This window comes from Cuculus canorus, chromosome 3 (genome assembly GCF_017976375.1).
Source record: "Cuculus canorus isolate bCucCan1 chromosome 3, bCucCan1.pri, whole genome shotgun sequence".
Taxonomy (NCBI): Eukaryota; Metazoa; Chordata; class Aves; order Cuculiformes; family Cuculidae; genus Cuculus; species Cuculus canorus.
Genome location: NC_071403.1, coordinates 66,654,801 through 66,668,102, shown reverse-complemented (window position 1 = coordinate 66,668,102; position 13,302 = coordinate 66,654,801). Strand labels below are relative to the sequence as shown.

Genomic DNA, 13,302 nt, shown 5'->3' with positions numbered 1-13,302 from the left:
CCTGCAGTGGGGAAACTGAGGCAGGAGCCTGTGCTGGGACAACTCCCACGCACACCCCGCAATACCCTCCCCGCTACCTCGAAAAGCTGCTTTGGCGATGCGGTCAGCTTTGCCGCGGAGGCCGGAGACGGTGCGGAGATGCAGCAGCAGAGCCATGGGATGCAGTCAGGTGCGATGCGGTGCGGTGCCCGGTACGATCTGCGGTGTGCAGGACGGTGCGATGAGCAGCGGGGTGAGCAGTGCGGTGTGCAGGACAGTGCGATGCTCAGTACGATCTGTGGTGCCCGGTGCGATCTGCGGTGCTGTGCGGTGTAACGTGCGGTGCTGTGCGGTGCGGTTCTCAGCACAATCTGTGGCGTCTATGGTATGATCTGAGGTGCGGTGCGATGCGGGGTGCGGTGCCCGGTACAGATCTTTGGAGCGCGGTGCGATGCGTGGGGCAGCACCTGGTGGGATCTGCGGGACACGGTGCGGTGCGATGCGCGGTGCTGCTCTCCCAGCTGCGCCCCGAGGCGCGGAGCGATGCGCGGGGCTGTGCGCGGGGCTGCTCTCCGATGCGCGGTGCAATGCGATGCGGGGTGCCCGGTGCCGCGATCCTAACTGCGCCCCGAGGTGCGGTGCCTTGCGCAGGGCGATGCGCGGTGCCGCGCTCCCAGCTGCTCTCCCAGCTGCGCTCCGATGCGCGGAGCCGTGCGCGGGGCGATGCGCGGTGCTGCTCTCCCAGCTGCACTCCGATGCGCGGTGGGATGCGCGGTGCCGCTCTCCCAGGTGCGATGCGCGGAGCGGTGCGCGCTGCCGCTCTCCTCGCTGCGCCCCGCGGCGCGTTGCGCTGCCCCCAGCCCACCCCAACGCTGAATTATTCAGCAGTGGCACCGCCCGCCCTCCTTTCCCTCCTCTCCTTCCCTCCCCTTCCTTTCCGTTCCCTCGCCGGGGTGGTTGTGGGGCTGGGGGAGCTGCAGGGAGCTTCTAACTCCAGTTGTAGGAGGTATGCGAGTGGGGAAACTGAGGCAGGGCTCCTCCTGGCAGGGTTGGGTGCTCTGCATCTGCAAGCTGGAGCCTCTGAGATCAGACCTCAGGAGGTGAGAGCATGCATGAGCCATGGGTCCATGCTAAACATGCAATTCCAGTCTCCAGTTGTTCTTTCTCAGCCGAGCCGCCCAGTCTGGTGCTGCTTTTGCAACTCTTACACCCTCCTGCCTGCAGTCTCGCTCAAAAGCTGGAGTTTAGAGGAAATGAGGGTTTCTCTGGGTTTTATCCTGAAAAGCTCTCATGGGTTTTTCAACATGTATCCAAAATGGTGTGGCCAGCAGGAGTAGGGGTGGGATTGTCCCCATGGGCTCGGCGCTGGTGAGGCCACACCTTAAGTCCTGGCTTCAGATTTGGGCCCCTCACTCCTCTCACTTGGGGCTGGAGCGTGTGCAGAGAAGGGGAACGGAGCTGGGGAAGGGGCTGGAGCCCAGGTGTTCTGGGAGCGGCTGAGGGATCTGGGGCTGTTTACTCTGGAGAAGAGGAGGCTGAGGGGGGACCTCATCACTCTGCAGCTCCTGGAAAGGAGGTCGGAGCCAGGGAGGGGTCAGGATCTGCTCCCAAGGAACAAGGGGTAGGATGAGAGGAAATGGCCTTAAGTTGCACCAGGGGACGTTTAGATTGGATATCGGGAACGATTCCTTCTTGGAAAGAGTGGTGAAGCTTGGCAGAGGCTGCCCAGGGCAGTGTTGGAGTCCCCATCCCTGGAGGGATTTAAAATCCATGTGGATGTGGTGCTCAGGAACATGTTTTAGTGGTGGAGTTGGCAGTGAAGTTAAGGAATGGAGTTCATAATCTTCGAGGTCTTTTTCCAACCTAAACAGTTCTGTGATTCTATGTTTTAACTGAGCTTGGCCTCTTTCGGGTCCTTGGCTCTCCCCTGTTGTCCGTGTGCAGCTGTGTGAATGTCAACCCGAGTGTTACCACTGGCCACGATGAAAACACCAGCCTGAAGGAACCTGCTAAGAATCATGACATCATTTTTTCCCCGATTTTACTTCCTACGAAATCCTAGACACGATTTAACTGTTCTACTGTAAAAGCGCAGGTGCAGAGTTCTTCATAGAATAGAATCATAGAATGGTTTGGGTTGGAAGGGACCTTAAAGATCATCCAGTTCCAACGCCCTGCCTTGGGCAAGGGACATCTTCCACTGGATCAGGTTGCTAAATCCTCCATCCAACCTGGCCTTGAACTCCTCCAGGGCATCCATGACTTCTCTGGGCAACCTGGGCTAGTGCCAGTGTTCTTCTTGGGGAGTGGTCACCCAGAGTTTTACTCCCAGACTTGAATAAAGGGACACAGCAAAGCACGAAAGAAGAAATGAAGGCAGATGTTGATGTACACATGGGTCTTTGGTCTGATGCATTAAATCTTGACTGTGATCAGGCAACTGTAGTCGCTCAAAGCAGTGCAAGAAACTGGCTGCTGGACTTAAGCTTCCTGTTAGGATGCCACAACCCAGCAAAGTCTGTCTGCTCATAGCTGAGGATACCTCTAGATCCCAATGCTCTTCTGACTGGTGGAAGATCCACATTTGCCCCCCTGGCAATTTATCCACCTTTAACATCCATAAATTGGATAATGAAGATGTGCAGGAACAGCATAGGAACCTAACTGCAAGGAAGTCAACAAAACACAGGGAATACCAAAGCGTGGTGTGTTAAAATCATTCTCCCCAGCTTGAGAGCCTGTGATCAGCAGCGTGAGATGAGAAAATGCTGTTTTGAAACGTTAATTTCATTTTTTCACCGTGTCTCTGCAATTTTCACATCGCTGCATGTGAATAGAATTACACACCCACCTCTGAATCACCACTGATTGCTCTTATTTACTATGGGTTTACACCACAGGCAAGGGGGAAAGGGCTGCTTGATGTGGCAGAATCAGGCCCTAACTGGTCCCTCCACATTCTCCTTCCACAGCACTAGGATCCCATTAAAATAAATCCGATTGGACAAGTTGGAAGCAATAATTTTATGATGCTCCTACAGAATGTTAAGTCCAAAATTAATGAAATTTTCACTTCTTAAATATTTTTCTCTATTTTTTTCCCAGCTAAACTCTTCCCACGCTGTGAAAAATCACATCAGCCTCCCCATTTGTCAAACCACTGAAGTCCTTTCTATTCATTACAGAAACTTGTTGTGGTTTTCTTTTCCCACTCTTTTGTGTTACCCTGACAGTCAAATAATGGTGTCACACTTGGGGGCTGATCTCAACTCCTTTCATAGAATCACAAACTGGTTTGAGTGGGAAGGGGCCTTAAAGTACATACAGTTCCAACTCCCTGCTATGGGCAGAGACACCTCCCACTGGATCAGGTTGCTCCAAGCCCCATCCAACCTGGCCTTGAACACCTCCAGGGATGGGGCAGCCACCACTTCTCTGGGCAGCCTGGGCAAGGGCCTCACCAACCTTCACAGCAAAACATTTCTTCCCAAGATCTCATCTCAACCTCCCCTCTTGAAGCTGAAAACCATTCCCCCTTGTCCCACTCCTGCCCTCCCTGATCAAGAGCCCCTCCCCAGCTTTCCTGGAGCCCCTTTCAGTATTGGGAGGCTGCTCGAAGGTCTCCCTGCAGCCCTCTCCTCTCCAGGCTTGACAACCCCCAGCTCTCTCAGCCTGTCCTTGTACAAGAGGTGCTCCAGCCCTCAGATCATCTTCACAGCCTCATCTAGACTTGCTCCACCAGATCCATGTCCTTCCTCTGCTGAGGACTCCAGGGCTGGATGCCGGGCTCCAGGAATGAGGATTTGCAGGATAAAGCTGCATTGTAGCATCATCTATAATTTTGAGTGCTGCAGTGGGCGGATTTTCATGTGCGTCTGTCTCTGAAAAAAGGGGGAAAACACTTTTTCAGTAAATAAATTTTTCCTGATGTCCAGTCTAAACCTCCCATGGCACAACTCAAGGCCATTTCTTCTCATCCCATCCCTTGGTACTTGAGAGAAGAGACCAGCACCCACCTCGCTCCAACCTCCTTTCCAGGAGCTGCAGAGAGCGATGAGGTCTCCCCTCAGCCTCCTCTTCTCCACACTAAACAGCCCCAGGACCCTCAGCTGTTCCCAGAACCCCTGGGCTTCAGCCCCTTCCCCAGCTCTGTTCCCCTTCTCTGGACGCACTCCAGCCCTTAATGTCTTTCTTGGAATGAGGGGTCCAAAAGTGAACCCAGGATTCAAGGTGCGGTCTCACCAATGCTGAATCCAGGAGGACGATTCCTTCCCTGCTCCTGCTGGCCACCCCATGGCTGATCCAAGCCAGGATGCTGTTAGCCTTCTTGGTCACCATACAGGTCAGGGCCTCACAAACACGCTCAGATCCTTTTCCTTGGTGTCTAATGCATTTTGCACTCCAGCCCATGAGTGATTTCTGTGCAGTGATCCCACCCTAGGTCCCAGCGTGTGATTAGCTGGTTTATCCCCTCTCCCTAGCTGAACTCAGCAGGTCCCACGTGTGACTCCCCAAGAACTTTCCTCCTTGAGCTGCCTCTATCCTGGCACCTTTCCCATGGCCTTTCCCTTGGCATCTTCTTCAGCCCCTTGAAGTCTCCCATTCATTCTTGTCTCCTCCAGTTGCCCCAGCAGCCCAGCTCCCTGGCTCTGGTGGCATTAACCACAGCTGGAGAATGTCCGGTCCCCTCCCCCAGCCAGAAGATCGGCTGTTTTCAAAGAAAGTGATCCAGCCAGTCTAGTAGGACTGACTTTAACTAAATCCAGTGAATGATCCCTGCAGCCTTTAGAGAGACAGATTTCTCCACTGCACCCTGCTAAAAGGCCTGCCTGGTCCAGAAAGGACTTGGAGGTCTTTTCCTTTCCCTGACAGACCCCAAATGCCTCTTTCGGCCAAGTGTGCCGCACCAAATTTCAGCTTGTCCTCCCCCGCCCTTCCCATCATCACCCACTTTCAACCCCCTTCTCTTGTTTTCTTTCATATCTCCTTTTATTTCATATAAGCAAAGACTTTGTGCTGCCACCAGGACTGGTCCAAACTGCCTGGGAATGCCCTTGCCCTGGGCGGGCAGTGCCTGTCCCTGGCAGCTTTCCCCTGGTATAAAGCCAACCCAGGTGCCAAGGCTGAATGTCCCAGGCACTCAGGAGGTGCACCTGCACCCACGGGCTCCTCGCTGGTAGAGTTACGTGCATCGTTGGCATCCATCCCTCTCACTGCTGCTCTCCAAGCTGCTGGAGTCCATTTCTCCCTTGCAAACAGGGCTATACTTTCAGGAAATATCTATATATCTTTTTTTTTTTTCCTCTGGTCTTTTGAGGGCATCATTTTCAGCCATCCAGTGCTCTGCTTGACCACCCGCTTGCAATTCACATCTGAAGTCTCTCCCTGCTTTAACCCTGAAGTGGATTTGCTGCCAAATTTCTCTTTTCCTCCTCTTCAGCTGCTCTGGCAAACAGCAAACTGCAGCCGCGCTGCAGAGGGATACCTGAACACTGGACGTTGTGGGGGCAATGTGTGGGTGCTGAGCTCTGCTGTCTGCCTTGGGCTGCAGGATGGGGACCTGCCTGCCTGCGTGGGTGCTTGCACCCTTGAATCGCATCCCACGTCTATCGGCACCTGGACCTGCTCACACAAATATTCCCAGCACTGCAGAGGGCGGCGAGCAGCACTAAACACAGCAAATACCTTTATTTCATAGAAGCATAATTACAGAATCAGAATCACAGTACCACAGAATAGTTTGGGTTGGAAGGGACCATAAAGCCCATCCAGTTCCAACCCCCTGCCCTGGGCAGGGACACCTCCCACCAGATCAGGCTGCTCCAAGCCCCATCCACCCTGGCCTTGAACACCTCCAGGGATGGGGCAGCCACCACTTCCCTGGGCAACCTGGGCCAGGGCCTCCCCACCCTCATTGTGAAGAAATTCCTCCTTACGTCTAGTCTAAATCTGCATCTCTCCAGTTTATAGCCATTAACTTTATGTACTGCTTTGCTCTGGATTTGTGTCCCGTTGATACCAGTAGAGGTGAACTGCATGGCAAGGCTATGTCATTGGCCGTACGTCATCCAAATGGCATTTGGAGATGCTCAAAGAACAGAAATGCTCATTGTTTGGCTGTTAAGCAGAGTGACCAGGCCAGCACGGTGCTCTTGTCCCGTGTGTTGGTGAGTGAGGGTGTCTTCAGCCAAAGGCAGAGAGTTGGGGTTGTTCAGTCTGGAGAAGAGAAGGAACCAGGGAGAACTTAGAGCAGCGTCCAGATCATGGGTGAAGGCGTGGAATGTTCTGTTCAACTGGACCCACTCTGAGCCCTGGGGACGCCGCTTCCCCCAGCCTGGAGCCCTGCACAGGGTTGTCGTGTCCCAAGTGTGGGACCTGGCACTCGGTCCTGTGGAACCCCATCAGTGTTGGTTGCAGTGCCCAGTGCCACTCAGTGTCACCCGCCCCGGACACGCGGCTCCAGCGGGGCTGCCCCGCATGCACCTCCGCCCGCTCTCTGCGGTGCCCGAGCTTGGCCCGGGGCTCCCGGCGCCGAGTCCCGGGATGGAAGGGCGATTCCCGAGCGCTGTCGCGACAAATCACGCAAGAGCAGGGGCGTGGGAACAGAGTCGCCGCGCCGCAAGGGGGCGCTGACCGCACCCCCAGGGATGGAGCCTGCGGCGGCGGGGCCTGGCGGGAGGGGGCGGGATATGCAAATAACGCCGCTGCTGGCAGAGCCCTTTCGGTGGTCGGGGGCGTGGTCTCGTGTGATGAGGCGTGGCCATGCAAATAACGCCTTTGCGGGCAGTAGTCCGGTAAGGGAGTGGGCTGGCCCATGCAAAAGAAGCAGTGCGCGCGGCGCCACGGGACACATCCCCCCGAAACAACGGCGTCCGCGGGCGGCAAAGGCGCTGTGGGGGCGCCGCTGCGGGGCGGCACAACATGGGGCAGGCGGGATCGGAGCGGGAGCGTGGGAGCATGGGGCGGGCGCGCAGTCGCCGTGTGATCGAGGGGAGTGAGGCGGGATTGCGTGTGTCGGGCTAAAAAGACAACTCATACTTACCTGGCAGGGGAGACACCATGATCAAGCAGGTGGTTTTCCCAGGGCGAGGCTCATCCTTTGCACTCCGGGTGTGCTGACCCCTGCGATTTCCCCAAATGCGGGAAACTCGACTGCATAATTTGTGGTAGTGGGGGACTGCGTTCGCGCTCTCCCCTGATAATCGTTGTCCTAAAATAGATGAACAACCGGCAGAGGGTGGAGTGGGGTAACCGTGGGCGTTGGTTGTGGTGCTCGGGGTTTTGCTGCCAACAACGGTTGCCCTGAGGTTCGGGCGCTCCCTATCGGTGGATGCCGCACAGGGATAAGCACTTGCACCGTTTCTCTAAGCGGGGGCTGTGACACACAGCAGCGCGTCCTGTCGGGTAAGAGCGGGGAGCGGAGGCCGCGTCGCTGCGCGGGCAGAAAAGGAACAGTTCGAACCCACTTGGGCTGCGCCTCTCCTTAAGGTCGAAAGTTCACGACGAGGAACGGGTCAAACCTTCCTCCCTGCCCCAGCGGGAGGGGCCGTCACCACCCCTCAAAGGACCAACTATGCGTTGGAACCAGGCATGGGAAAGAAGGAATATGGGATACATTCTCCGGATATGAAATGAATAGGGATCCGGAACATCAACCACACGCGGTTTCTCGTTCAGGGCACATGTGGGGAGGAGCGATGCCCGCGGCCCAGCACTGGGAGGGAAGAGCACCCACTTCATAACGCCCATCCGGTTGTTACCGAGCCCTGACCTCGGGATCCTCGCCCAGCCGCACATGGCCGCCCGCTGCTGTGAGTGGGGCTGGAGCGCGAGGGGTGGGGAAGCGCTGTCCTTCGAATTGAAGGCAGGAGCGCTTGGAGGCTGGAAACCCTGCTCGCCCATTGCGGGCGGATCAGCCCGGGGAGGGGACGTGCTGCACGGCATCAGCACCACTGGGCCCAGCCGGCAGAATCACAGAATCACAGAATCACACAAGGTTGGAAAGGACCCATTGGATCATCGAGTCCAACCGTTCCTAACACTCCCTAAACCATGTCCCTAAGTACTTCATCCACCCGTTCCTTAAACACCTCCAGGGAAGGCGACTCGACCACCTCCCTGGGCAGCCTGTTCCAGTACCCAATGACTCTTACTGTGAAGAATTTTTTTCTGATATCCAACCTGAACCTCCCCTGACGGAGCTTCAGGCCATTCCCTCTAGTCCTGTCCCCTGTCACTTGGGAGAAGAGGCCAGCTCCCTCCTCTCCACAACCTCCTTTCAGGTAGTTGTAGAGAGTAATAAGGTCTCCCCTCAGCCTCCTCTTCTCAAGGCTAAACAACCCCAGCTCTCTCAGCCGCTCCTCATAAGACTTGTTCTCCAGCCCCCTCACCAGCTTTGTTGCTCTTCTCTGGACACGCTCCAGAGCCTCAACATCCTTCTTGTGGTGAGGGGCCCAGAACTGAACACAGTATTCGAGGTGCGGTCTCACCAGTGCCGAGTACAGAGGGAGAATAACCTCCCTGGACCTGCTGGTGACCCCATTTCTGATACAAGCCAAGATGCCATTGGCCTTCTTGGCCACCTGGGCACACTGCTGGCTCATGTTCAGTCGGCTGTCAACCAGCACCCCCAGGTCCTTCTCTTCTGTGCAGCTGAACGCAGCAAGTATGGGGTGAGATGGGGCATATGGAGATTTTCCAAGAGATCATAGAATCATGGAATGGTTTGGGTGGAAAGAGACCTTAAAGCTCATCCAGTTCCAACCCCTGCCATGGACAGAGACACCTCCCACTAGATCAAGCTGTCCGAGGCCTTGAACAGCAGGGATGGGGCAGACACCACTTCCCTGGGCAACCTGTTCCAGGGCCTCACCACTCTCATGGTGAAGAAATTTTTCCGTATGTCTAGCCTAAATCTGCCCCTCTCCAGTTTATACCCATTGCCCCTCATCCCATCACTACCAGCCTCTAAACAGTCCCTCCCCAGCTTTCTTGTAGCCCCTTCAGGTACTGGAAGGTCGCTATAAAGGTCTCCTCGGAGCCTTCTCTTCTCTAGGCTGAAGAAGCCCAACTCTCTCAGCCTGTTCTCTTATGGGAGGTTCTCCAGTCCTCACATCTTTTCTGTAGCCTCCTCTGGACCCATTCCAACAGTTCCATTTCCTTCCTAGGTTGAAGGTTCCAGAACTGGACACAACAGTCCAGGAGAGGTCACACAAGAGAGGAACAGAAGGGCAGAATCCCGTCCCTCACCCTGCTGGCCACGCTGCTTTTGGTGCAGCCCAGGACATGGTTTGGCCTTCTGGGCTGCGAGCGCACATTTTGGCTCATGTCAAGTTTCTCATCCCCCAGCACCCCCTGGTCCTTCTCCTCAGGGCTGCTCTCACTCACATCATCCTCCATCCTGTACTGAAACTGGGGATTGCTCCAACACAGGTGTAGGGGTCGATGAGAGGCATTGGCACGACATGAGGAGATACAAAGCTCCAACACCAGAGTCTGGGCATGTGCACCTTGGGAGAAGCCATTCCCTGTGCTGGATGAATCATAGAATCGCTTGGTTGGGAAAGAGCTTTGGGATCATTGAGTCCAGCAATCCTTGTCCTGAACCATCCATGAGCACCTTGTCTGCTCGGCTTTAGAACCCCTCCAGGAATGGGGGCTCCACCACCTCCCTGGGCAGACTCTGCCAGGCATGAACCACTCTGTCAGTGAAGGAATTGTTCCCAATATCCAATCTAAACCTCCCCTGGTGCAGCTTGAGGCCATTTCCTCTCATCCTAGCACTTGTTACTTGGGAGAAGACACCGGCACCCACCTGGCTCCAACCTCCTTTCCAGGAGCTGCAGAGAGCGATGAGGTCTCCCCTCAGCCTCTTCTTCTCCACGCTAAACAGCCTCAAGTACCTCAGCTGTTCCCAGAACCCCTGGACTCCAGCCCCTTCCCCAGCTCCGTTCCCTTTATCCAGACCTGCCTCAGCCCCTCGAGGTCTTTCTCGGAGTGAAGGGCCCAAATCGAAGCCACGGTTCGAGCGCCGCCCGCTCACCCGAGCTCCGAAAGGGCTCCGGGCGGGGGTTATTTTGCCACACAGGGACAGTGCGGGGGCGGGGCCTTGAGAGAGGGGCGGGTCCATGCAAATCAGATCGCTGTCGGCAGACCTGTCGGGGCGTGGTCTACTCAGAAAGAGGCGTGTCCATGCACATGAGACAGCGCCCGCGGCACCACGGGACACATCCGCCGCAAAACAACGGCGGCCATGGGCGGCAAAGCGCTGCGGAGACGCCCGGGCCGGCACAGCACCGGACGAATAGGACGGCGTGGGAACGGAGGCGGTGCGGCATGGGCGCGGCTGCGGGTCGCCGTGTGTTCGAAGGGCGTGCGGCGGCGTGGGGCGGGGCGGGGCGGAAGAGCAACTCATACTTACCTGGCAGGGGAGACACCATGATCAAGCAGGTGGTTTTCCCAGGGCGAGGCTCATCCTTTGCACTCCGGGTGTGCTGACCCCTGCGATTTCCCCAAATGCGGGAAACTCGACTGCATAATTTGTGGTAGTGGGGGACTGCGTTCGCGCTCTCCCCTGACTTTGTGGTGGAAAGATAGAGCTTGGAACAGCTGTTTATGAAGGTGGGGTTTATATTGGAAGTAGTAGCTCTTTGGGGCCTTGGTGTTTGGTTAATGCTCGCACCTGGGAGGTTTGGGTTTTCTGAGCTCCTCCGGTCGCTCCGGGCCGCGCTTTACAGTTCCCGGCACAGGAGGAAAAGACGTGGTAGTGGGGGACTGCGTTCGCGCTCTCCCCTGACTTTTGCGTTTAAAAGCAGAACAGCTGGTAAGGGCGTTTAAGACCCCGGAGAGTACTTTTTTCCTCGATGGGAGGCTGAGCGCGCACTCGCGGTTGCTCGGCTTGTACTCTGAGTTCTGGTTATCGGCTCAAGTCACGGGAAACTCTGATGGCCATGAAGGGTTTTGTGTAGAGAAGGCACCGCGTGTTCCAAGCTGGGTGAGGCGGGAGAGATCAGCATGGAATCATAGAATGGTTTGGGTGGGAGAGGACCACAAAGCCCATCCAGTTCCACCCGCTGCCATGGGCAGGGACACCTTCCACCGGGTCAGGTTGCTCCAAGCCCCATCCAGCCTGGCCTCCCAACACACCCAGGGATAGCGCAGCCACCACTGCTCTGGGCAGCCTGGACCATCCACATAGCGAAGGTTTCCCAATGACCAATCTTCCCCCTTCCAATTTAAAGCTATTCCCTCTTGTCCTATCACCACGGACCCAACAGATCCATGTCCTTCCTGTGCTGAGGACTCCAGACCTGGATGCGGGGCTCCAGCTGGGATCTCACCAGAGCAGAGGGACAGAATCCCCTCCCTGGCCCTGCCGGTCCCACTGCTTTGGATGCAGCCCAGGACACGGTTGGTTTCTGCGCTGCAAATGACCGTTGCCAGCTCATGTTGAGCTTGTCATCCCCCAGCACCCCAAGTCCTTCTCCTTGGGGCTGCTCCCAACCCATTCTCCACCCGGGCTGGATTTGTGCTCGAGTTGCCCTCACCCGGGGCAGGGCCTCGCCCTTGCCTTTGTTGAACCTCGCCCGGGGCCCAGGGATGCAAACCTGAGACGCAAACCCTGCTCGGCTACTGCTGTCATTACGGGTGGGACACAGGGATCTGTGTGGTCACGCGACGCTGCTGGGACACCAAATCGCACATTTCCTTTCCACATCCTCAGTGACGATGAGGGTGTCCAGGTGACAGCCGGGCCTTGTCCCGCGCACTCAGCCCCGAGTCGAGTCAGTGCCGAGGTGCCTGCACCTCTGGGCAGATGTTGGGGTGTGTGTAGGACAGACCGAGTTCCTGCACCTCTGGGCAGATGTTGGGGTGTGTGTAGGAGCCATCGAGTACCAGCACCTCTGGGATCGCGATGCTCGCAGTAACTAAACGCAGTGCCCAGCGCTCCCTCCTTGCCCCTCGGCTGGCAGCGCTGCTCCTGCCCAGCTTCTCCCGTTTCTCGTCTCCGCTCAGGATAGTTCCCGGGATCCCGTTGTTCTTTCGCAGCTGTGGTTTTTCCGGCCTTCCGACGTCTTTTCCTCCCGTGCCGGGAACTGTAAAGCGCGGCCCGGAGTGACCGGAGGAGCTCAGAAAACCCAAACCTCCCAGGTGCGAGCATTAACCAAACACCAAGGCCCCAAAGAGCTACTACTTCCAATATAAACCCCACCTTCATAAACAGCTGTTCCAAGCTCTATCTTTCCACCACAAAGTCAGGGGAGAGCGCGAACGCAGTCCCCCACTACCACAAATTATGCAGTCGAGTTTCCCGCATTTGGGGAAATCGCAGGGGTCAGCACACCCGGAGTGCAAAGGATGAGCCTCGCCCTGGGAAAACCACCTGCTTGATCATGGTGTCTCCCCTGCCAGGTAAGTATGAGTTGTTTCTCCGCCCCGCCCCGCCCCACGCCGCCGCACTCCCTTCGAACACACGGCGACCCGCAGCCGCGCCCACGCCGCACGCCTCCGTTCGCACGCAGTCTATCCGCCCGGCGCTGTGCCGGCCCGGGCGCCTCCGCAGCGCTTTGCGCTCGTGGCCGCCGTTGTTTTGCGGCGGATGTGTCCCGTGGTGCCGCGGGCGCTGTCTCATGTGCATGGACACGCCTCTTTCTGAGTAGACCACGCCCCGACAGGTCTGCCGACAGCGATCTGATTTGCATGGCCCCGCTCCTTGGGTGGCCCCGCCCCTTGGGTCGCCCAGCCGGGTCCTAGTGCCGCCCCGGCCCTACGCCCTACCGAGGTACCCCTCCTCGGGTATTGGCTCCCCGCAGCGGCCGCGCTGCCCCGGAAAGGAGTCAGGAGGCACACGGGGTGGGGCTGCGGGCTGGCTCCCACCCAGGGACACCAACACAATATGTGGAATATTTCAATGTGGAATAGTTTGATTTAAGCTAAAGTACAGTTAAGTTTTGCCTAAGCAGTTGTGGTTTTTGAAAGTTAGACAGAATGTCCCTCTGAGAGCATGTTTTCTTTCTCTAAGAGCATCTTTTCCTTAAAACGGTGTTTTCCAGACACTATTCTTTCTTTGTAAATGATAATGTTTTGTGTGAACTATGACCTGTGCTGAACAAGCGTCTCTGCAATCACCTCTGTCTGGAGTTTTCATCTACCTTAAAGCCAAAGCCAAGCAGAGAGCTGGAGCCAGCTGCAAATCAGCAGTTTTATCTGGAGTATTGTGTCCAGTTCTGGAATGCTTAACATGGGAAGGAGATGGAGCTGTTGGAATGGGTGCAGAGGGGGCTACAAGGATGATCAGAGGACTGGAGCACCTTCCCTACGAGG

The 13,302-nt window shown here is 56.5% G+C and overlaps 1 protein-coding gene and 3 non-coding genes across 13 annotated transcripts in view; 2 read left to right on the top strand and 2 right to left on the bottom strand.

Moving 5' to 3' along the window:
• Positions 1-569, bottom strand: part of OTOF (otoferlin) — a 97,221-nt gene extending 96,652 nt beyond the window's left edge. For 4 of the 10 annotated variants that reach the window (XM_054063310.1, XM_054063311.1, XM_054063312.1 and 1 more), the window contains exon 1: positions 78-568. In XM_054063310.1, coding sequence (XP_053919285.1) covers positions 78-156 — 79 coding nt within the window. In that variant the 5' untranslated portion in view covers positions 157-568. Of the gene's footprint in view, positions 1-77 lie in introns of all 10 variants that reach the window. The other 6 variants (XM_054063313.1, XM_054063315.1, XM_054063316.1 and 3 more) reach the window with 2 other exon arrangements.
• A 6,444-nt stretch (positions 570-7,013) lies between these two features.
• LOC128851914 (U1 spliceosomal RNA) lies at positions 7,014-7,177 on the top strand. Its single transcript, XR_008449446.1, has one exon. It is a non-coding gene; the product is annotated as a U1 spliceosomal RNA (small nuclear RNA).
• A 3,214-nt stretch (positions 7,178-10,391) lies between these two features.
• On the top strand, positions 10,392-10,555 carry LOC128851913 (U1 spliceosomal RNA). The gene has a single exon (XR_008449445.1). It is a non-coding gene; the product is annotated as a U1 spliceosomal RNA (small nuclear RNA).
• Positions 10,556-12,234: 1,679 nt separating this feature from the next.
• Positions 12,235-12,398, bottom strand: LOC128851912 (U1 spliceosomal RNA). Its single transcript, XR_008449444.1, has one exon. It is a non-coding gene; the product is annotated as a U1 spliceosomal RNA (small nuclear RNA).
• Positions 12,399-13,302: the final 904 nt, after the last annotated feature.